Source organism: Falco cherrug, chromosome 3 (genome assembly GCF_023634085.1).
Source record: "Falco cherrug isolate bFalChe1 chromosome 3, bFalChe1.pri, whole genome shotgun sequence".
In the NCBI taxonomy this organism is placed as follows: domain Eukaryota; kingdom Metazoa; phylum Chordata; class Aves; order Falconiformes; family Falconidae; genus Falco; species Falco cherrug.
In genome coordinates this window covers 51,587,750-51,612,339 of record NC_073699.1, presented here as the reverse complement: position 1 = coordinate 51,612,339, position 24,590 = coordinate 51,587,750, and the positions used below count along the sequence as shown (strand labels likewise).

The window sequence follows — 24,590 nt, the reverse complement described above, 5'->3', positions numbered from 1 at the left end:
AGAGATGTCATTCCCCAAGATAACATGCATCTGTTTCACTAGCCCTCTCCAAAGCCTGGTAGGAGCATGTATTCTATTTAAACACGTCTGCTTTCTCTTGGCATTAGAAAGATTGTAAGTGTCCAAGCAAGCTTCATCTTCATCTCCGATGGGTCCTAACTTTGACTGCTGTTAAGTCTACTACAGTAAGAGCCTAAACATGCACCAGATCCCCCTTCTACCTCCACAGAATGGGAGAAGGAAGATGAAACTTCAACAACCACAGAATTACAAGGAGAAAGCAGTTGCCTCTCTGTGCTCTTTCTGTTTTATCTTGGAAAAATTCTAACATCCCACAGCCTGGGGACTATATGCACTCACCACTTCAGAAAGTATTCAGGCCACTAACCTGAGTATGTCTAATACTAAGACACTAAGACACTTTATGTATTGATTTTCCCTGGGCCTTTAAATGAAAATACAGTGTGCGTCAGACTACTCTCTAATATTTCTCATGCCCCCTAAAGAAAAGAGTTTGTTTAGGAAAAATAAACAAACCTCTACACTCCTGAATAAAAAAACATGCAAAAGAGCTACTCCAATAGCAAATTCACCTTTCTACAAACTCCTTGTTCTTACAACCAGTTGCAGTATCTTTGAAACAGTAACTTTCACTGCTGATCATGAAAGGGTAGATGATTGCCTGGGGATAGGTATTTGTGATCTCTTCAACAGTATGTTGCACAGCTACTGCTTCATCCTTGTCAAGTAGTGCCATCATCTGGCTAATCCAACCAATGAACTGCCAACAGGGAACCGAAGCAAGCTGCAAAAGACAGACACTGCTTTCAACTTTGGTCCTCCTCGAAAATATCAAACACAGCAAACAAACAAAACTGTTCTGTGGCCTAGCCTGACAGACAGAAACACACAAAAAGGAAACTGTCAACTAGGTTGCACAAAACATTCCCCAGTGAAGCAGAGATTTTCATTACTATTGTTACTTACTACCACCCCCACCACTGCTGCTGCTTAACAGGTTTTCCATTATAAAGATTTGCAGTTTATTGATTCAGATGAGGCTTTATACTCAAACTTGTGGATTTTCTGTTTGGATGCAATACAATAATTTTTGATCACCACATACAAAAACCTCAAAAATGTGAAGACAGTTCAAACACCATTGGGTTGAAGTCTTGATGCGAGTAAAAAAAGAGCCAGGAAGGGGAACACTGGAACTCCTACCACAATTTTGCCCTTTCTTCAACTTTAAACAGGTTTGGGTTTGCTGACACATACTGATTTCAGTAAAGCACTCCCCCAATACACTTCATGCTCACTTCTTTTTCAAAAGTGATACAAGTTTTGAAAGGAGTACTATAATACATTTTCTGGTGATAACCAGAGGCCAAACTCCGACTCCTTTCCTCCTGTATCATCCCTTCCTACCTTTCTAGTGGAGTCTGAGATCAGATTGCCAGTATTTATCTCACAGAACGACAGAGGAGAGGATGAAGAACTGCCTGGTGAACTCCTCTTCTGGGTGAGATTTGTCAGCTGGGCCAGCTGTCAGGTTCTGTCTGAACCATCAGTTTCACTGTGGCCACATCTTGTGCACCTCAGCTGGTTTTCTACTTTCTCAGTTTCTTGGGAAAACTAAACTGTGTTTCTGTCTCTCTTGAATTGTTCCTTTGAAAGGGCCTGGTGCTCTGTGAGCGCCAGCACAATGGCGCGGGCTTGAAAAGGTGGCCAGGCTAAGGCAGAAACTGGCATGAGTCACAGAGGAGCTCTCAGCTTATCTGTCCCACGGCAGCAGGGACACTGTATCTTGCCATGGAACAGCAACGGAGGGACAGGCTGTGAAAGGGAGGAAGCGGGAAAGGAGGAAGAAGTTGTAGTAACCTCTGAAATGAAGCATGATAGGGAGAGGTGGGACATGAGGAAAATGAGTCTGGAAAAGCTGCTGGCTTCCTGCATATGGGAAACGCAGCCTACAGAAATAAAATACATTCCTCACCTTAATACTAACTACCTTTATCAGCCCACTTAGGTTGTTCTGAAGAAAAAAAACCCAAACAACCCACTACACAGTTCCCCTCCAGCAGCTCTCAAACTAACATTTGGAATCAGAGTAATGATAAGAAGTTAAACTTTTAAAAACAAAGTTTCTGTCTGTATGAATTAGGCTCAGCAAGTTAGAGAAAAGACAAGGAACAATGACAGGATAAAATTTATCTGATTTACCTGAAGCAAAACTTACCAGTCTAACCTCTATCCATCCAGCCTCCACCCCCACCTTTTAAATTCGATTTACAGAAACATTTGCTGCTAGGAAAATGGAAGCAACTAACCTCTCGTGTCACTAGACCCAATGTCTCTGCTGGATATCTTTCAATTATTTGCAGCAGTCTAGGAAACCTCAGTCTGGCTTCTCTGGAGTTCAGTTTTAAAGCTTTTATCATTCTCTTCACCACAATAGCTGGGAATAGCTGCAGATCTGCAGGGTTAATTTCTGCCAAGAGACATTAAACAAGAATTATCAGAAACACCATCACTTGTTCCATGTCTTTGATCATCTGGAACATTCATCTTTACAATTCAGGTTGTCAGGTTTTTTTCCCAGTGTATTCTGTATTTTTACTTTGTTCTTCTTCCCATCTGTTTGAACTGCACACATCTGCAACACATGTACTTGGGGATTGTAAGGATTAGCTTTATCAGGAAGCTGCACCACTGCTGGTATCTTGCCTGCTTTAAATACAGCACTGCTGTGGTCTGGGAAGGAACAAGGGAAGCACACACTGGATATGATGTATTTCTCACAAGCGAGAGGGAGACTACGAGTGATTCACTAGTATCAAAGCTAGCAGTAATGGTGGGGGGAAGGAATATAAATACTGTTGAACTGAAGGACAAACTGTTCCATTTAAATCCAAGCTGCACTGCTCAGGGAGATCTGCTGGGTATCACAAAAGCTCACGTATCACAGATAAATCCACCTCACACGCTTAGGAGAAATCCTGACTAACCAAGCAAGCCTTCTTCTTCCCTACGCAGATGCTGGTCACAGAAACCGACCAAAGTCATATACGCATCGATAATTCCCGCTACATCTACATGTTCCATGGAGTGGGAATGCTCTTCCTCTTCGGACTTCCTCACGGCACTGCTGAAACACTGAAAAGCCTTCTTGTTCAGACTTGCCAATACCTGAAATTCAAACACAAGAGAAAAAAAAGATATGTTAGCAAATAGCATTCAACAATTCTTTCTGAAACTGAAGCTTGGTTGCATGTCTTGAGTAGATAAAACTTTAATTGTAGTAGATGTTTTGAGCAGCTGACAAAGGAAAAAATTGGGACATTATTTCTAGTATTTCTAGTATTCAAGTATTCCACAATTTTCAATTAAAAAATATAAAACACACTTTAGTCTTTGGACATGTTACGTGGAATTTTTATAACTGCAAAAAAGTTAATTTTACTAGAGTTTTTGCAAACAGTTAACAGGAAACATAAAAAATGCTGGTTTTTTTCCTATTAAGACATATCTGCAACATCTGCATAGCAACTAAGAATCTGTGTTAAAAAAAGCATGCGTCAAACTATTAAAAATCTGGTATCTTTTTCCCTATGACAAACACAGTCATATTGATTATACATTTCTAATGCAGCTTGTGCAATGAAGGACTCTACAAGATCCTTTACTACTGAATTTTTATATATCAAGTACATATGTTCTATTGTCAGCAAGCTTACCAACCTCAGACATTGTAGCTATTGCAATCATTAAACAATATACAAAATTGCTGCAGAACAAGTTGGAACAACGCTGTAACTGAAATTAAACAGTCTGAATTTCAGGTAGGTGGAGGGAAACTACCAGGGTCAGAGTACTGCTTAATAAGCTAAAATAAGGCTAAGCTCCTTAATCTTATAAGATTATACCTGGTATCCCAATCTGACTCACTTGACACAGAAGAGCTTTTATGCTCAACTTTTAGATTTACTTAAGAAGAATGCTCTTCATAATTAGCTAATAAATGAAGCTTAAGCTTTCACTCAAGTTTCTACGTACCTGAAAATTTAGAATCTTTTTTGCAGGAATCTCTTAATCTGCCTTCTTTTTTTTTTGTTTTAACAACCATAAAAACACAAATTAAGACCAATTTACTGCTGTTTTATATTGATATGGTTTGTATCTAAGGGTCTTCATGGTGGCTTTAGGAATTAACAGAAATAAGTCACAGCGGTACTTCAAATTCTTCATCAATGTGACAGACAAGAAGTCAGTGCCACAGCATCTGGGACAATGGACAACACATGATTTCAGATGCAGCAGTCTGTCACTGTATTATTCAAGTGCACACCTTCCCAAAACAGGCAAAGTTGACCTGCATATGCTCTGTCTTAAAAAGACCTCTCCTCTCTATCACTAAAATTATTTAGATGAAATAACTGTATCAGTAGCATTATCAGTATTATAAAGAACTCTACGAAATAAGATAGTCTGACAGCATGAAGCAGCTCAGAAATGCCCAGCTAAAATGAAGGTATTCTTTGAGGATCATGTTCCCAAGCCTTGTCTTGCCACAGTGCACACAGATGCTATGATTGTCTTCCCCCTTCACACAAAATCCAGGAACAGAGAATTGCAAGAACACTCCAAACTGAAAACGCTACAGTGGTGCAGAACTCCAGGAGAGCAAAAAAGCAGACAAAACAGCAGCCAGAGCTTCCCCCATCCCAGGGATTTTTCCTGGACAAATCACTGCTAGTAGCAGATGGGTTTCACATTCCCTGTATCTATCCACATCCATCACTACCTATTGTACCTGTTGGAGCAGCGATCACAATACTGAAATACCTAAAAGCTTTTCTCCTCTCATTTACCTTTTCAGGACTCGCAAGACTTTCTCCTGATAGTACTGATATTTTTCCAGCCTTTTCTTCCTCGATTTGCTCAAGGCATCTTGGATCCTGCCTAAGAGCATTGGCCATGATGTGGTACGTAGTACCCAGAAGAAGATTCTGGTTTCGGAAGGCCACTATGTTCTTGCTAAGATAGTCAGATTTGGTATCTTCTGTGGAATTCAAAACCAAAGTTGGTAATTTGACAACAAAGCAGCTTTGTATAATAAACAATGTGAAGCAAAGAGAAAGCTGTTACCAAGCAGGGAGATGGTTTTTAACACTGAGAGCACACGTTCAGGACAACTCTGGTTCCGGCTGCAGCTATGTGTAAAGCGGCAATAGGTGTGATTCCACCTCACCAGCCAGTCTTCCCTCATTTTGGCTTCTTTGAATAGGTTTTTCAGAAGCTTCTTGGCCACTGAGAAGCTGTTCTGTATTCAGATTAGACAGAATTTTCAGATAATATATCTGAAGAGCAAATAAAACTGTTCTGCAACTAAATGAAGGGATGAGAATATTTAGGTAACAGAAGTAAAGCTGTAATAACATGGAGAGGTCCATTACTAGTTGGGTCTCATATTCAAAAACATATTTACGCTAATGGAAAAATGCACAAAAAAAACCCCCACAAAACCCAGAGATTTAACAGTCTGACAAAATGAAAGTAATTCTATCTGCATGACTAAACAAGCATTAACTGTTCTGCAGTACACTGGCAATGTAACTTGGTTTATAATACCATAAGCAAATCACTTATATTTGTGTTTTGATGAAAAGTTTCACATTAACTAACATTAAGGGAAATCTTACTTTTCATTTACTCTAAGTGTATAGTCAACACAGCTCTAACCTTGTATTTGGTTATTACAGTACTTAAAGTCTTGTCACCGACTGCAGATTTCTGCAGCATCTTAGAAGATGGGGGAGACCTCAACTTAAATAATATTCATTTTGTCTCAGGCTTGAAACACCAAAGGTCCATCAAAGAAGGCTGTTACAGTCATTTTAACAGCCAGATCCAAACCAAAAAACTTCGCTTTAGTTCTTTATGTGTTAACCTAACAGCATTAATGAAAACCATAAAAATATATATATATATCTCATAAAATGTTTCACTATTGCTGACTAAAGCTATATTGATTCAATCTGAACTTGATTTGTTTCCTTGTACAGAAGAGATTGTTTGTAAATGAGAAAACAAAGTGGTTGCAAGCATCCCATCCATTAAAGACTGAAGCATTTCAGATACTTTATTTATCTGCCCTTTAAAATGCCAGAAACCACCTGTGGATCAAAAGGGGCCTTCAGGCACATTTCCAGTAATGACAAATTGTCATCAAGTTTGTAATTAACATTTATCCATTTGTTTTCTCTCACTTGGAACTGACTTTCTTGAGCTTTCAAAATGTCCGGGACAGCAGGCCCTGACAAAAAGGTACCCAAGACCACCTAAAATGCTTTTTCAGCTGTAGTTTCTATGCATTTTCTCTCAAAATTGGAAGCTATCAGACAGTACAGTCACCTGTTTCCTGGCACTTTCTACCATCTTCATCTTCATGTTAAATTTACAGCTTCTAATCATTGAGTACATGTCTTCACCCTGTTGATCTACTTCCATTTGGTCACCAGCACTGTATTCTTCATCCACCTCCATACTATCATTGGCCTGATCACAGAGAAGTTTCTCCTGCAGTTTGTCAAGAAAGAAACACCTGCACAACAACAACAGGAATACAAATCGCTCCAGCATGCATCTGAGGGCAGGAACATTTAAGTGTTGATCTACCTGACAGTAGACACTGCAAGTAGTCAAGCTACCAACAAGATACAGCGATCACCTTTAGCAAGGGCTAAATATAGTCCTTGGAATCTGGAAAGTCGTAACTGGGGACATACTGACGCTGACAGCATTCTAGGATCTTGGATTGATGTGATTAGGTATTAGAAATGTCCATAACAGAGTGGGATTTCAAAGCTACAACCTCTAAGTTCACCAAGCCATGACTTGCGTTCCAACTTGATGGAAGTGCTGATAAACAGGAGTCTCAGTTATATAGTGTAAGGGCCAGGCTGTTTTTTATGTCAATCTGAAATTCAAATGTATATCACACCACACATGTAAACATTGAAATTTGTGTTGCAGAAAAGACAAGTGACTATAATCAGCTTTTGAAAGGGAAATGCTACATTCTGTTCAATCTACAACTAGTCCTATCTTACTTAATACCACCTCTCATCATGTAGACTGTTATTCAATGCAGAGGCTAGCACTGCAGTCTGGAATGGGGTTTTGCACATCCTTTGTCACTAATTTGAGATAAAGGTTTTCTAAAAGCACTTAAAAGTGTTTAAGACACTGGTAACCCTTCAATTCATAAATATTTTGAGACTTTGTAAAGGATTAAGCCATACCATATATGCTGCCTAATATTTACCTGCAATAAGCTCTTCTGTAGCCATTTTTTCCTGATACCAAGAGATAATAAAATAAATTACAGAGTACAGTGGGTATCAGCAGAGCTGTTGAAGAAGTTGTCCACCAGCAAAAGAAAGAATCTAGATTTGCACTGGAAGCGTGGTTGGGATGAAGATAGATACCACCGGGAGGACAGAAAACTTTCAGCTTTGGAAAAGCATTCCAGCTTCTTTGAAGCTAATCCAAAAGAATCTCTGGAGAGCCTTTGTTCTTTCTAGCAACAGTTGCACTGCAGAAGTCTCTAATTACAGCACTAGTCATAGACTTTCCTATAAACATGTGAAACACTGATAGCGACAGGGCTGGGCTTATTTTGTACACACCCTAACTCTGGAACTGCCTGCAAAGTAGGTAAGCCTTTTTATTCACAACAGACTGGCCTTTTGGGTGGTGTTTCATTGAGCTGAATGCAGCTGATCTACTCAATTACAAGGGGATGTGTTTAAGGGCTGCTGAAGTGGGCTAGCTTGCACAGCACATGCAGTCACTGATGCAAGAGAACGCCTGAACTAGCAGTTACATTTCCCTATCAAAATACAGTTTATTCCCTGGCCATTTCTCAACCTCCTTTTGCTTCTCACCACAAGTTAGTCACACAAAACCCTGTTGTACTGATAAAGCTATTACAACAGTTAAAAAAAATAAAAAAAAAAAAAGAGCATACACTATATCACCCCTGCAGTCCCATGGAAACAAGCAACATTAGAAAAAGCACCTCTCAGAACTCAACAGGCAGACAGAACTAAAGCTAACCCAAGAATGCAATTTTACCGATTTGTAATGATATCATCCCAGATGTTCATAGGATCCATTTTAGCATCTGGATATCTGCTTGTCCAAATTCTGAGAAGTCTCTTAAGGGAAGCCTGTGAAGCTAGGTTACCTAGAAATCAATTAAGAATACTGTCAATGCATCTAAATCCAAACAGTATGAAAAAGGCCTACACCAAACATAGTCTAACATTCAAAAATTTAGTTCAGTTCAGAAAACTGCAATAAAAGAACCAACTTGCATTTCTGGGCTTGCATTAAATACACTGCTTGGCGATCATATTGCTTCTGTTTATTGCTGAAGCATAGGAGATTCAATAAAGACATGGTATCAACTGTCACTGGGAATCACCACTGCGTAGATACCTTTCCATACAGGAATATGCTGGAATATAGTTAACTAAATTTTTTATAAAATTTCGTTTATGTGCCTAAATTTGTATTTCATGCCTACCTCAGTAGCTATAAATTAAACACCACATCCATCTTATCTCTGCTAAGCATTATTTGCTACCAAAAGTGATCCAAACAAAAATCTTAGTTTAAAACTATTACTTACACTTCCAAAAGAGGTATTTAACTCTTACACAACAGCTAGGCTAATAAAACTTTGCAATATAACACAGAACTATCTTCAAGCTTATCTTACACAACTGTCAAGAAGACAGTAAGAAGTAATTCCAGACCTATGCTCGTTCAAACAGGAGTTCAGTCCTCTAAGTGAGGAAATAGAAATTCAAAGTTCAGGAAACCATGCTTATTTAACACAAAGAAAGGAAAATCACTTAAGAAAAAAATATCTTTACTTCTTTTGGTCATAAAATTGATGAAATCCTGTATTTCTGTCAAAGCTTGTACAGACTGCAGTTTGGTCATTCGACTTTGAGGTAACAAAGTATCAATACTGGAATAGCTCTGGAAAGAAATTGAAAGAATGGGAGATTTCACTTACAGAATTTACAACATGGTTCTACGCAGTGCTCTACAAACTAGTGACCTGATGCTGGTATATAGTATGCTCTACAACCCAACCTTTTAAAAGTAATTTAATAGCCTGTAAGCTAAGAACAACTCTGCTTTTGACAAGCATAGAGGCATACTCTAGCTGTAATTCCTATCCTACATTTTAGGATAGTCCTACAGTCTAATCAAAACTTGGTAATGGATGGAATTTGTAACTTCTCAATATGATACTCTTTTCAAGTTTGTTCTGGGCACAGAAGGCTTCTAAAAAGGTGAATGACATAAAACTGCTATTAATCAGCACAAACAGTTACGCCGAAAAACTTCTAATAGATGAAATCAGCAAAACAAAACAAATTAAAATGAGAGGATGCTCCACTGGCTGGTTCCCCTCTCATCACTGCAAGCAGCAAATTCAAAGGAAGTTCTGTCATATGATGGGGAAGCACCTAGATTTTGTTGTATTTGGGCAAGTGTTTCTCTCCAGAGTATAATCCAGCAGCAGTAACAGCAACAATAGTTTCATTGTTCCATGAGTTTACATACAAAAATCGTATCAGTGACAGCAGAGATTGTTACCTGCATGAAGATCTGCATGCCATTGCTAATGTAATATCTGGCTCTGTCAAAATCATCTTGCAGGATGTAAAGTAGACTAAGCTCTTGGCTGTAATGCATTTCTATAATGTCTTTCTTCTGTTCTGTCTTCATTGCCTCATCAATAAAAGTTAGCAAAGTCTGGTCGTTTTCCCCACTGAGCAGTAACTTCAACTTGCTGCGTATTATATAGGGCAGATATGTCTCCTACAAGGTGAAAATATAGTCTTTATTTCTAGGAACGGAACATTACATGATCAGTTTTGTTATCAGTGGCAGATAAATATATTCTGAACTGTTTTCTTACATGTTTTCTCTCTAGACAAATACCAATTTGCTAAAAAATTACAGCAGTCTTTTCTGATAGGTTCAAGAAGTTAGCAAATTTTACCAGTTTCAAAACCAGCAGTTTGGTAACTTGTAAAACACGGATCAAATAAAACTTGTGATAAAAGCAACAACAACAACAACAGATGATGATCACCCATAGACTCAAGGTAAAAATTAAACTATGGAAAAGCAGCTAAAGTAATTGCTTCAATTATATTTTATATATTGGAATCTCTGCTAATTTCCATAATAAAGTAACCCAAATAATGCAACTGATTTCCACCCACAATCACAGTACTGTAGGGCATGCCTGCAGAGATAAAAACAGTACAGTATCAATAAAGAGATATCTAGAAACCTGCAAAAATGGATCATTCCACATTTTGCTTAGGTCTGGAGGTTTTCCACTGTCAATATTAACGGTAGCACAATACTCCAGAGACTTCCAGTCTGTGAGGTGGTCATAGCATTCCAGAGATGCAAACTCCCAGAAGTCCTTCTCCGCTTCTGTTGGCTCTCCATCTTGCCAGTCTTCTTTACAGAGTGCCTAGGGAATTAATTTGAGGGGCAGGAAGGTTCTCAGCTAGAATCTGACATGTTTCAGCTCTAAATAACCAGGAACTTAACAATAATTTATTGTCTCACCAGAATTTAACAGCAACATTAAATGCAGAAAATTCAAGCTTGTCAGTATTTATATATAAATTTATTTCAGGCAGCCATCTTTAGTAAACCTGCATTTTTAAAGTGAAGACTTTAAAACAAGATTAAAGAGATCCTTCTTAATTTTTACCCACTATAACTCAGATTTTCTTTGCCATGAACACATGCAGCTTGCTTTCTTGGGGTGGGCAGCACGCCCATTGTATTTTACTTGTCTGCCTAGGCATCTCACATATGAAACTTTGTAACAAACAGTAAAAAGTATCACACTGCTCTATTGTGACTGTTCATCTGTTCCCACGTCTTTACAGACTGAATCATCAATCAAACGAAACACAAGGACTTTTTAAACAATATGCTACTTCTCAAAATGTTTAATTTTGGCTTATTAGTTTTAAGTCACGAGATATTTATGAAATAAAAAAATATTCTTGTCATTTTACCTCATCGTAATATTTAGCTGCTTCAGCATAATCACTCCTTGCTTCTGCCAACAATGCTTTCTGTGTAATTTCCTTAGTTCCAATCTTGCCACTGAAAATGCCACGAAGGACATCATAATCCCCAAGAGATCGGTACAGCCTAGTAAAATTGAAAAGGGAAATATTTTAATTAGTTGAACAAATGTATATTAATGCAAACATCAGCTATTAAAAATACTAATTCAATAAACACTAATACTACTGGCTTGTAATAATACTTTTTTAGATCATAAGTATAAATTGAACCAGATAAACTTCATCTTGTAGGATACCTGAACTGTGGAAATTCTTGTAGTTGAAAAGCTATCAATAACATGTTTTTCAGCAGTCTGATAGCATCATCAGGGTGCCCAGCTGTTAAATCTAATTGCTCTAAGTGAAAGATAGTAATTAACTGACAAGAAATTGAAAGCATATGTAAGTCTAAAAGAGGGAAAGACTAAAGAAGAAATCTCATAAGCCATAAAGGCAGAGTTCTTCACAAGGTAAACCTAAATGGGAGTAAATGGTCTCAAACAAGAATTTACTTAGCAAGTTCAATCCATCTGATCACATCTGGGGGAAGCTCTGTCCTCCCACGCATCCGCTTGGATGGGGGCTCCTCTTCAGGGGACAGAGCCATCAGCGTGTGCTCCAGAAGAAGGATGCCCACTGGTTGCTGTAAACTTGCAAGGCAGCTTGTGCTCACATTAGCTGAATCCAGTTCCAGTAGCTCTCTGTGCTGGTAACTCATTTCCTGTAAAATAAAACAAAACAACAGGAGTCTACTTGGTCTAAAACTATATGGATCACCTTTTAGAGATCACCTATTTGGCATTCCTTTCCTTACAGTGTAAGCTTTGGAAGTAAGCCATTAAATCTCCGGAACTCTACCGAACTCTGAGAAAACTGGGATCTTTTCCCCTGTCTGTTGCTCTTTGGACAGAGAACAGTAGAGAATAACCCCTCTACTTCGTCTGTCTCCAGGGCACAGGACAACCCTCTCAACAAACACAGGGGAAACCGGGACAGGTAAATGGACCATTCACAGCCTCCATCTTTTCACTTGTTGGCAGCATGGTGCCTGCTACACAACAGCTGCATTTCACTTAACCTACTGAGTGGTGCATTCCTGCCATAAATTAAAGGCATGATTAACCACGATGTCTTCTCTGAGCTGGAGGCTTACATACCCAGTTTTGGCATACCACAGCTTCCTGGCAGACTCATTTAGTACTGTACTCAACTAGTTCTGCCCCATTTCAAAACATGACAGTATTTCTAGCAGGTCTTTACTGTATTTAACATTAGTCCAACTACAGAATAAACTCTTTTCCAGGAAAAATATTCTTGTTTACATGAAGGGCTTTTTAAATACTTAAATCATTAACCCAAATATCAAGAAAGAGGCAGAAAAGTTTATTAAAGCCAGGGTTTGGTTTTTTTTCATTTAAGAACCTAAACAAAAGTTGCACTAATATCTTAACCAAACAGGAAGAAAAAAAAAAAATCTACAGCATGGAAAAGGGGTAACATAACTTTCATTACAAGAAACAGCATTGAGTTTTAGGACAAAAATTAAAGTTTGACTTTTGCAACACAGTATGTTCCAGAACACCAAGTGAAAAAAGAATTGCTATTTGAAATTGCAACAACAGACTGTGAGAACAACCAAGCTACACTTCTTCGATAAATGGCAACCACCAACCACCACAAAAACTGCAGAATAGGCACCTGGCATAAGCAAACTCATTACACAATTTGTATACTTGAGATTCTCACACCAATAAATTTGTACTCAATAAAAAGAGAACAGTTTCTTGTAGCTTCCCGAGTTACAAACCAGGTAAATCCCTGGCTTCGCATATGCTTCACCTGCTAATTCAGGCAATTTCAGCTAGCAGTTTCTCTCAAAGCTGCACATGTGCCCCAGACACTGCTATGTACAAGGCACACACTCCTTGACTGCCAACTTTCAGGGGTTATGTCAGGGACGCAGTGTCCACTGCACAATCTAAAAGCTTAAGAACAGCTTTGCTAAGGTAAGACCAAAAACCCCTTCTCAGGGATTCCCAGAAAAAAAGTGTAAGAACTGTGCAAATATAACTGTACATCCAGAGAATGAATACTCTCCCAAACTCAAAATTCAGAGACAGTGTCCCACATCAAAGCAGATGTCTTTCTATTTAGTGCATTTTGGTGACTATTTGATCACTTCTGAAAGCAAAGGAAATGATCCTTGCTCCATATGTAATGCGTTCTGTCTTGCACCACATGTTCAAAGATTAGGACAAATGGTATCTGAGCTGGCCTGACAGCTGAAATATTTATAAGGCAATTTATGTTCTTCAGAGACCAGGTATCACTATGGAGTCTATGTAAACTTTTGTCATGGGGTTAACTTTTCTCTTAGTATTTCAGCTGGTTTTTAATCTGTCCTGAAAGCCAATCCCAGAGCCTCATAGTCAGTTTTAAGATTATACCTATAGATGAGAACAGCTTTTTTCATCACCAAGTTACTCTCCTGATGGGACTTAAGCCTGCAGAAAACCACAAAGTCAAACCACCAGAAGGAAATGGCAGTGAAAGAGGAAGCCTCAGAAGAAACAAGCTAGTATTTATTATAGTGTTGGTACATAGGAAACAGAAGCTGTATTTCCAAATGGCCAGTGATCAGGACACCCTTTGTGAGCTAAATGATAGCCTCAGCACTGTGTGCTCTCACCCTCTCCCAACTCTCTCTCCTGATCAATATGAACTCTGTTCCCTGTTGGGGAAAAGCCTTCCTCTGACTGTTATGCAGGATGCTCAAAGACACAGGCTGAGGCTTTGTGCTGTTATTCTTTTGTTATTGAGTGGGGATGGCAATGAGATGCTCTTACGCTCTTACAAAGTCCGTATTTTTGACTGATTTTAACTTACCTGTTTTTTTGAGTCTTCATTTTACGTCTACTCAGAAAAAAAAGTAGTCTAACAACAGTGTTATTAATACAGTCTAACAGACAGCATAGTTCAATACAAATAATAATATCAAGACTGAAAACCAACAACTGCAATGTCAAGAGGGAATACTAACAGACAGCTATTGTGAGATGCTGGCTCAAAAAATACCGAGACAGCCCAGAAAAATCCCCATAGCATTTGACCTTTTATGCAGCTGCACAGAAAAAAGTAAACAAGAAGTTATATTTTTTCAGATGTGCAAATACGAGTACTAAGAAGCAAAATCTGTCACTGTTTAAAAAGCTAGTCCAAACTAGACATTTTTCCTGTATTGCAAATGACATCTACTGTCACAGATACTTTGAATTTCCATAACAGAAAGAAGCCATCACCTGCTACCCAAAGAAAGATTATTTTGAGAGCCACAAATCAGATGCAACATTAAGATCAACACAGTTGACAAGAAACTTTAGATACAGTGACAATGAGCATGGAGCAGGTGCTTGAACAATTTTTTTTTTCTCCCTGAAAACTGAGGTAGAAGATGAAGTTCACAATCCATTCCAAGTCAGTATACACTCATAGTAGAAAGGCTTGTGCTTCCTTTCCACTGAAATGGCTGTGGTGCACCAACTCACCTTCTGGTGGGAGTAGAGTCCTCCCCTCATTACTGAAAATCCCAATTACTTCAGGGGGACTAATTTCCAAAAAAACGAATGAGAGAGGCTAACAACAAATAGTCTGACAGCTACTGATATCCTCAAGATATTGAAGTATTCCTCAATAGGAAATTCCCAGAAACAGGAAGATAAGCACATGACACCCACGTAAACCCCTTTCAATTGTTCTCGTAAACCCCTTTCAATTGTTCTCATGGCTTTCATTTAAAATCAAGTCTCTTCTTGTTACTGATGCAATTAAAGCATTAAAAGGTGACTCAAACTCTACAGGTCAGAAATCGCAGAAATCTTGAAAAAATCAGTTCAGAGGCATGAAATACCTTGTTCAACTCAACACAGTTGCTTGAAATATCCACTTTGTTAACAAATTCTCTTTCCAACTCTGTCTAAATTTCAGTAATAGAATTTAACCTTCACTACCAGTGGGTTTATCACACGTTCAAAGACATTATTTATATTCAGTTACTTTCATGCCATATAGCAAGATTTACCTGGATGCATGCAATGAATGGTGGAAAGTAAGACAGGCTTATACTCAGGAAATTATTGAAGTTGTTCAGCAGCTTCTGGATGATGGCGTTTTTCTCAGAAGGAGTTTTAGATTTTTGTACCTCATGAAAAATTCCAGCAAACAAACTGCTGAAAAGTTGCTTGGCAAATGTTGGATCTTTCTGTAAATCACAACAACAGCAGTAAGGCCACTGAATTTTGCAGCGACACAATAAACTAATAAATAAAGATATACGACCCACCCTGTACCTAATCCCTATATGTGGACACTCTTTGGGAGTGGAATAATTAGTCTGGCATACATCACACCTATGCCATGAATTACTGTACTACCCATTCAAATCCCATCTTAATTATTCTACATAAAGAAACTCCAAGACAATACAGGTTTCACCAGGCCAGAGTGTTGGGAGAACATGGAATTTATGATTTTCACATATTCACAATTCCCACTATGGAACCAAACACCCAATATCATCTTATGGACACCACTGTCAGCGAAGAAGGTTTCAGGAAAAAAACAGAAGACATCAAAGCATGAGGAGACCTGGACCTAACACTGAGGCAGCTAACACAGAGAGACAGACTGTGTGTACAGACAGTTCTATCCAAGATTTAAAGGCATTCTTTCAACCCAGAAACACATTTGTATGTGCAACAATCCTATGCATCCTGGTCTATCATAGGACTGGAGTTTGGTCTACTCTTGATCTAATGCTATTCAGGTAACTCCTGAGCGTGCTACTTCCTCCCTTCACACAGAGATAAGGGACCACCAAAAGAAATTAAATACAAAGGTAACCAGGAACACTCTGACTTCCCAAACACTGTAAAATGCCATAGGTTCAGCCTACAATTCCTACCACTCTCAGGTAGAAAATGGAATACTGGATCAGCTTTACTGGGTAGTCAGAGTCCAATCTTAGCCACAGTAACTTCATTTGTATTTTTACACCTCCACTATAGCCATGTGAAGGAATAAAAATGGCTGGTTTGTTGCTGTACAGTGAGTGAATGTCCTTTGCAATAATTTCTGTAAAGACCACTGCCATCTGTTTCTCAGGCAGAGGAACCCAGAGGCAATGGACAACAGCTGATGTTCAGGTCCTCAGTGTTCAAATCAATTGCTCAGGTGAGGCAAGCTACAAGGCAGCTTCTCTCATCACTGCACCAGCCCAGGGGATGGGAGAAACACTCCCTCAAAACAGACTCTAAATGAGTATCACAGAGGTTGACCACAAAACAATAGATCAATGTTTTAAACAGTTGCCCAACTACACGTCATTTTCTGTACAAGAACAGGAAGCTTCACAAACGGCCTCTGAAAAGCAGACAGACCTGGGCAAGGCCCTGCAGAGGAGCAATGAGACTGCAGTATTCAATCTGGATGTCAGGAAGGTCTCCTACTCGGTAACTTCTGTACAAAATAACCTGAGCATCATACTTCATCTTCAGCTCCGATTTCATCTCCTGAAATGCATTGCTCATGTTAAAAAAACAATAATCATATTACTTAGAGCTGTATCTAGATAAGACAAAAGAAGCAAGAGAATTTCCAAAGTGTTTTATAAACTCTTTCCAAGCTTATTAAAAAAAAATACATTTTCTATAAAGCTGTAATATAGTTAGACTCCAAATTATCTTAGTCAATTAAAAACTCCAAAGTCTTGATCATAGACTTACTTCAGCCACTAACTTGTAATATCAATGCCTTGTAGCTCCTGCTTCCATACAGGCAGCATAGAACTCACTTTTTAAAAGAATGATTATGACAGACAGCTAGTGAGCTGCTATGGTTTAGTAAGTTACTGCCTGCCAGCTGAGCCACAACAGTCCAGAATACGACGGTTATGAGCCTGGCCCAGATGCAAAGTAAAATGAGGTTCCTAAAGCTATTTCACACAGGAGGGTGGGGAGGGGAAGGAAGAAGGATGAGCCTGGTAGAACTGTTTCCTAGTAAAACTTAAAGCAAACTGTAATGAAACTGCTGTAAACTGCAGTTGTTAAACAGCTGCCCTGCCTTTTGCTGAGGCTTAAAGAAATACATTTAAATTGAACAAGAGCTACTACCAGATATAGACAAAACCTACCTCTTCTTCTGCCTTTCTTCCTTTTCATAGCACTGATATGCTATAAGGAAATCAGCAGTAAGTTTAGAGGGTGGGATTTTATTTTTAACTACTGCCATTACCAGTTAAACCAGCAGACAATGGGTGAATATATTGGTAGAACTGAAGAGGGAAACAGAAGAGAAGAATTTTATGTCCTCTGTAAACTTTTTAGAATTTTGCTGTTTCAGCCCATTTTTCTCCTACGTAACTTCAAAGGGATGATTTTCAAAAAACTTTCAAGAGAAATATGCTTGGAGAAATTAGGACTTTGCTAAAACTATTCGCAAATAATGTCTTGGTCAGGACCCACTTTTTCCTGTTTTGCCCCATCAGGTAAAGTACTAATGCAAGCCACCAAGCTACATGTGTGTTTACACGTAACAAATCTCTTGAAGAGTTTAAGGGGTCCTGACAGCATTCAGTCTCCTCTGGTCTTTCATTGTGGAATATCACAGAGGGTTTTACCGGTTGTATTTTGGACTGTCACAGAGAACACTTTTACAGATTCTCTCTTGCAGGGTGGGAGGAAATGGTAGCTTTAGCCTGCAAGTGAATATAAATTGGCTAAAATAGGTGTTTGTGTGGTTCTTCCAGACATAAGTTCTGTTTACAGAGTCGTCTGCAGCTGCAAAGAATTACAAGGGTGTCTCAAACTGGTAGGTCTCAATCCTAGGTTCCTTTGCTCTTAGTCTAACTGCTAACATCATTTTTGGATGATAATATATGTTACTTTTAGTAACATGAACCTCTGAAAAACTGTTACAGAGCTTAAAAATACATAAGTTTATTTTAAGTACATAACACAACAAGAAAACTCATGTAATACTAAGTTTCTGGCCTTGATAAACACTCAGGAAATTATTATTACTGACAACCCTTCAGGTTAAAAGTATGCAACAGTTCTGGTTAGTCCATCAGCTGTATCACATTTTTGAGTTCACCTGCAGACACTGGATAATGTTCTCCAACTATTTCTGCACTGTACTGCAGCTTCAAGGCTCCTACTTTCCAGGAAGACAACCATAAAGAGCTTCCCATAGCTGTTAGGGACACTACCAAGTAAAATCACTTCATACACATTAAGCGGTAGATGGGAAGTGTTACCACCCAGCTCTGTTCTCACTCATGCTAAGTAACTTCATTTAGCTTTAAACACATCAGCATGATTTCCAAATAAAACCTTCTAAAGCTCTTGAAGTAGCAACCAGTGTCTTAAACCTATTCTTTCTTTACAAAGTTACTTCTGGAGATGAAGTACAAGACTGCAAATGGCATTGGGACTTAAGGTTTCAAACTTATTTGGATTGACAAACCTTTTCTCTTTTCTGTTCAGCGACACCTTTTCTAGCATAAATTAGACTGAGTTTCTCTTGGTCCTTCAAGAAACGTCTCCGCAGTCTTAGAATTTCTGCTCGTTCTTCTATACCTAGGGAACACAGGATCATGTCCACAGCTTTTTCTTTCTCAAACAAACTCCAGATTTAAGGCAAGAGCATTATATAATAACAAACATCATCTTTGTATTTACTAGCTTACCAGCTAGTCTCCCAAGTTTCATATCCAACAACTCACGGCAAGGCTTTTCAACAAGAGAGCAAATTAAAACAAATTAAGTTGTTCTTAGGAAAAGAGGTAGTAAGCATTTAAATAAAAACTTCAAGCACATAGATGAGGTCTAAGGGCCAAACTAGTACTAGGAAAGGCACTAAAATTCATGGACAAATTTGTCCCATATGACAGATTTATTTTAAGCTCTCAAAGGCAAGCATGGTATTTGCACCGTAATCCATAAAGTATACAGCTCCCTACGTAAAAGAGGTGCTAAATATATTTTAAGATTGGGTAATAATAATACAGTACTATATTTTTTAAGTTACTATTACAGAACTGTCACTGGATCAACTGCTTCTCAGGACACTCATGGAGAAAGGCCACTTTACACACTGTTCACTTCAGTCCATTTCCTAGGAAAGAAGAGTGAGCAAACAGAAATGTACCACTGTAACTGGTATTTTCCTGGTAGAAGATCAGGAACTGACTGGAAGGTAGGCTGACCTCTCCGTTTCCATAGTTCAGCATGGTCCATTCAAAATTGCCTTGAAATGCCTCTCAGGTATCAAAAAGGTCAACCTTTATAGCTCCCTGCTGGAACTCCTATTCTCATCTTTTCAGTAAAAATTTTAACAACAAGGTAGGCAAGGGTGTAATGGGGCGGAAATGGGGAGAAGGAGTCTAAGCTATTCCAGAATAGTACTGATAGTTTTCAGTTACCTACTGGGTGGATGAAGGAGCATTCTCAGAAAACAGCAGGTAATTCTAATGACAGAATGCAATATGTTGTAGATTGTGTCAGCACAGCTGAAATGGTTTGGAAAAAATATGTTTAAAGAGATAAGCAGTTAAATTTAAAACAGAAGGGACAGAACTGTCTGAAATTCATGCTATGATTGTCTTAGGGAGAGGTAGGAATGTAAAGATCACACCAGCTGGTTTCTTATCCAGTCAGTTCTTTCATCTAGCAACATATAGTTTTGCAATTCCTAGCATAATTCTAGCTTTTTGCCACAAGTTCCATATCACCACACACTCCTGGAAACAAAATCTCTGAAGTTGAACCTCAATTAGAATGTCTAAAAGACAATGGACTGCCAGCCAAATAACTGACAAAAATGGTCTATAAAAACATAATATTTATATACAAATGGCATCATAAGGCTTACAGACCTTTAGTTTTGCTGTCCACCTCATCTCCTGGCAAACTCAACCTTTTTTTCCCAAAATCTCGCCCCACTGGTTTAAAGGTGGCTTGTTTAAATTTTTCACTCTGTTTGTTAACCAACAGCATGGATGAAGACAAGGATTCAGAGGATGAAGGAACTGTATACTCTGCCAATGTGTCAACGCTACTTCCAGTTAGCCAATTAAAAGAACTTCTACCACCTGTAAAAAAAAAAATTCCAAAAAAGCTGTAACATCTCCACAAATAAATGAAAACATCTATGAAGCAGGTAATTTTCCTCCCCCCCCCCCCATATAATTCCCAGTGTTTATGGGCAGAACAGATTTCAAGTTGTTAGGTAAGAAACAAACTTCTTTTACATTAGACAGAACCTAAATACATAGGAGACTAATAAATATTTTTTCTTCATAAGAGACAATGTTTTTTCTTCATAACACAAAAAAAAGCCCTTGAAAGCAAAATATTAAATGCATTTACACTTTTATGTTAAAAATTCATATGCACCAGTAATGAAATCATTCCTATTGCAAACAAAAAAATTTCAGTAGACACTGGTCTGGACTTACTGACATGCTGTGTAGGTGTAAATTCATATTGCTGTTGGGTAGCCCTCACTCGACCACCAACTGGCCCAGAAGCAGAAAGGGATCTTTCTTGTGATAAATTCCTGTGGATACTCTGAGAAACTTGAGTCCCCACAAACATAGGTGTGAGCACGGTACTTCGATAACGCCAGCTGGAATCAATTACAAAGTCCTATGAACACAAAAAGATTCTAGTAAGAACAGTAAGAATGGAGGCTTTTTGTCTTCCTTCCTTGAGACACGATAGCAGAAATTAAAATACAGAACTTAAAGCATCATTCCAGGTACAGGGGCAGAACTTGACTACAAAAAAACCCCAAAATCAAACACACAGAAGTTCCCCACAGCTCAGCAAAAAAGCTCACTAATTTGGACTGGTCAGCTGAGGACTGATCTACAGCTCTTGCACCAGTATTCCTGTTTCTTCACAACTTTTCTTCAGCTTATGGTGCTTCTCTTTTTTAGGTATTTCAGTACTCTACACATCAGGTATACTTCGTACATATAACTAGTTTAATTAAATCTTTCAGTTTTTGAAAAGAAAACAAAATTATTGCCCCCCCAAAATCGTCAAACTTCTGATACTGTGCATAACCCATAACAGCTGTTCACTATGGAGCACAAAACACACTTTCAAAAACCTCCTTCACTATGCCATTCTTGTCCAAGTGGTAACTACATGAAGGAATAGAATTTGTTACATGGTTGCACACAGGATAACATATTACAATTCACCTGAAATTTGCATTCAGACAGTGGATGCTCAAATATTTTTCTGGAATAATCCGGGCTCTTGCTAGTCATTTCAAGCAGAAAATTTGTAATGAGACTCAAGTACTGTGTTTCAATCTTGGTGGAATAGAAAGAATTTAATAAGGACAGCATGCGATCAAGAGTATTTGTGGGTAACCTTGTCTCATCACTCCAAAAATTCCTAACAATTAATCTGTAAAGGCAAGAAATAAAGTTATTCTTTATCTGCAAACAGAAAACACAACACTATCAAAAGAGTAAAGTTTAAAAAAATAAAAACACAATAAGATTATAAAACCTTCAACTAACCCTTTCATGCCATGGATCTTCCATTGAATTATAACCCATTCCTCATTCACCTACCATGCTTGTTGCCATTCAACTGATATTAAAGGTTAACTCTAAAAAATTTATTTCTGTTGAGCTGTTTTCCTCTTGAGAAGTGCTATGGGTAAATAAGCAGAAATCTTTTGCTTCACCAAAAAACTAAAAAACAACAACCAACCTCAAACATTTAATCATCTACTTCTGTGTGTTTGTGTATAGTGAGGGCTTTCTTGTTCAAAAACTCTAGAACATTAATGCAGAATTAACTTTAATATACTGAAATAATTTCTCCATGGCTTGGAAGTTTGTTCAAAAGCTCTGTGCTTCACTTAAATTTGCTGTAAAACTATGGGACACAATTTTATAAATTAACTTATTGGAAGAAAAGGGAATAATGTTATCTCACTGTTTCTCTTTTGCATTAAAATAGTAAAAAAACCCTCCAAGGATCAACTCTTCTGCTATAAATAAGGGAAGAGTAATTTAGTGATTTGTTACTTCAGTCATCACAACACCATTTACTCACTGCAGTTCAGCATTCTCATCAATTAATCCTTGAAGCAGCATTTCTTTTGCCAGTTTGAGTATTTCCTGAGAATCACCATCTGCTTGGCTTTCTGGATCACTGACAGTAGGAGAAAAATGTCTCTCAATAACTTCTCTCAAACAACCCATAGTAAAATAAGAGGATGAGGACAGTGGGAGAAAAGGAAGGACATGCCCTTCTCATAAAAATCTCAACTTGGCATGACAACACTGCATTTTTTTGATAATATGATGTCTTCATTGCCAAAAATGTCTGCTGTTTCCACAACTCAGAAAAAAAAATCAGAAAGCTAAGTAATACATATCAGGTAGTTATTATGAAGGCTACACAAAAGTAACTCTGAGCTTTCAAGGTTAAAACTGAGAAAAAAAGACAGAGAATTAAGTTTCTCTCAAGTGACACTGGACTAGAAATTGACTTTACTTTTTCCTCTCAATAATCATTCAAATAGTTAAGTCATCTTGGGAAAAAAACTCTTAATAGCACCCAACTATGTTAAGACAATTCGACAGCAACTCATCAAACTGAATATAGGCCTGTTCCCTACTCTAAGGGGTCAAACACAAACCCCATCTTTTTACTGATTGAAGCATTTTGAAGGGCTCCAGATCATGCCAAAGTGCCTTAATATACCTGCTACCTACAAGCAATCTTCTTAAATGTACAATTCCTGTTAGTTACAAATTCCAGCAACAAGAAAAAAAGTGGGCGCATCAGAGCTAAGACCTCTTATGCCATCATGCGGTGGTGATGCAACACCCCAGTTCTGAACTAAAGTTCAGGTCTAAGTCTTTGTCCCTTAGTGGAAGTGATAAAATTGCCACCAAACGGCAAAGTTACTTAGGCAAACCAGAAGATCTATTCTTCTGAGAAGTGGAAAAATCCCACACTGAGGGACAAGAAGTTGGAAGATGCTGTTACAAGCACTTTCACTCTGCCTGTGACAAACCACTGAAAGACAACACCTGCAGTGAATACACACCTGTAATTATCATAAATCCACATCAGAATATCATACATGCGCTGCCGACATACAACAGAAGGGAGAGAGATGAACCCTGTCACCCCAGGAAGAAGTTCTTTAAGTTCTAGTGGTTTTAGTTTAGGCAGCATCTTGTACACTATATCCAAACAAACCCTTTGCCTTTCATCATCCCTGAAGAGAGAGGGGAAAAAAAGAATAGTTACATTGCTTTTCACTGCTACATGCAGAACCAGAAGATCAGTTCAGGTTTCAGCAATAATATTTGCTTTTGTATAAAGGGCTTTAGGGAAATACTTTTGAGTTCAATCTAAGAATATAACTAAAGTAATACATACTACAGAAATTCACATCCCAGTGGTGTTACAGCTTACTGCTGTTAAGGGGCTTTTTTGTTTGTTTTTCACAGTGAGCTAACCATATCAATACTTAACTCCCAGATTCCATTAGCTAAAATTATGAAAGCAGTGACTAAAAAGTGAACCTGAATTATAAATGCTTCTGAATGTAAAAATATTGCGGCCAGCACAGAAAAAGTTATCAAGAAATTTAGACTGTGCATCCACATTTGTAATTACATAACCACTCACCTATGCTTCATGATCTGGATAAAGTCTTTGCCCTTTAATTGCAAGTGGAGATCAGGTACTTCTTCCGCCCGGCACATTATTACTTCCAGACAGTAGGTTTTCATCACACCATGAAGTTTGGGTATCAAAAAGAATACTGCGTTCATAAACCTTAACATAACCAGAAGCCCACAAAAAAACCCAAGTTATTTTCTATTATTCCTCTAGATCTACAATGAACTTACCATGTAAATCTTGACATACCTGTCAGCAAGAGGTGGAAAATTCTTAACAACTTTATTCAAGCATTGAATAAACTTATCCTGTTGGGTGTTCTGATGATGTTTTAATTGTCTTATGACACAGTCATAAACCGGATCTTCAAGTACCTGAAAAGGAGAAAGTAAGATAAAGATAGCCACAAAACTCATAATGACCTCAATGACACATGGTTCTGCTGCTGTACTGTTTGAATCTAGTGCATTTCACTAGGTAAGACCCACCTGCCTCATCTTGACATTTACAGTGCTTCATGGCTGCTATTCAGCTGTGCCTGGCTGAAACACGATTGACTGCATAAACAATACATTTGTGAGCTCCCTCTGATCGGTTTGGAACCAATGCCTTAATTTTGAAATACAAGTTTCTTAGTATGCTTAAATAAATAACAAGTAGCTTCTCATTCAGTATG

General features: G+C 38.2%; 1 protein-coding gene across 2 annotated transcripts in view; it reads right to left on the bottom strand.

Moving 5' to 3' along the window:
- The window catches only part of PRKDC (protein kinase, DNA-activated, catalytic subunit), an 81,518-nt gene that overhangs the window by 11,548 nt on the left and 45,380 nt on the right, over nucleotides 1-24,590 (bottom strand). The window contains exons 53-74 of one of the 2 annotated variants that reach the window (XM_055704292.1): nucleotides 24,164-24,288; nucleotides 23,921-24,070; nucleotides 23,331-23,504; nucleotides 22,328-22,426; nucleotides 21,457-21,667; nucleotides 20,704-20,893; nucleotides 20,122-20,337; nucleotides 18,711-18,823; nucleotides 16,625-16,756; nucleotides 15,268-15,447; nucleotides 11,702-11,910; nucleotides 11,136-11,274; nucleotides 10,388-10,576; nucleotides 9,682-9,906; nucleotides 8,946-9,054; nucleotides 8,140-8,251; nucleotides 6,415-6,604; nucleotides 5,149-5,323; nucleotides 4,872-5,062; nucleotides 3,009-3,189; nucleotides 2,331-2,491; nucleotides 594-805 (exon numbers count right to left, since the gene is read on the bottom strand). In XM_055704292.1, the coding sequence (XP_055560267.1) occupies nucleotides 594-805; nucleotides 2,331-2,491; nucleotides 3,009-3,189; nucleotides 4,872-5,062; nucleotides 5,149-5,323; nucleotides 6,415-6,604; nucleotides 8,140-8,251; nucleotides 8,946-9,054; nucleotides 9,682-9,906; nucleotides 10,388-10,576; nucleotides 11,136-11,274; nucleotides 11,702-11,910; nucleotides 15,268-15,447; nucleotides 16,625-16,756; nucleotides 18,711-18,823; nucleotides 20,122-20,337; nucleotides 20,704-20,893; nucleotides 21,457-21,667; nucleotides 22,328-22,426; nucleotides 23,331-23,504; nucleotides 23,921-24,070; nucleotides 24,164-24,288 (3,683 nt within the window). The remainder of the gene's footprint in view (nucleotides 1-593; nucleotides 806-2,330; nucleotides 2,492-3,008; nucleotides 3,190-4,871; nucleotides 5,063-5,148; nucleotides 5,324-6,414; nucleotides 6,605-8,139; nucleotides 8,252-8,945; nucleotides 9,055-9,681; nucleotides 9,907-10,387; nucleotides 10,577-11,135; nucleotides 11,275-11,701; nucleotides 11,911-15,267; nucleotides 15,448-16,624; nucleotides 16,757-18,710; nucleotides 18,824-20,121; nucleotides 20,338-20,703; nucleotides 20,894-21,456; nucleotides 21,668-22,327; nucleotides 22,427-23,330; nucleotides 23,505-23,920; nucleotides 24,071-24,163; nucleotides 24,289-24,590) is intronic. The other variant, XM_055704293.1, reaches the window with a different exon arrangement.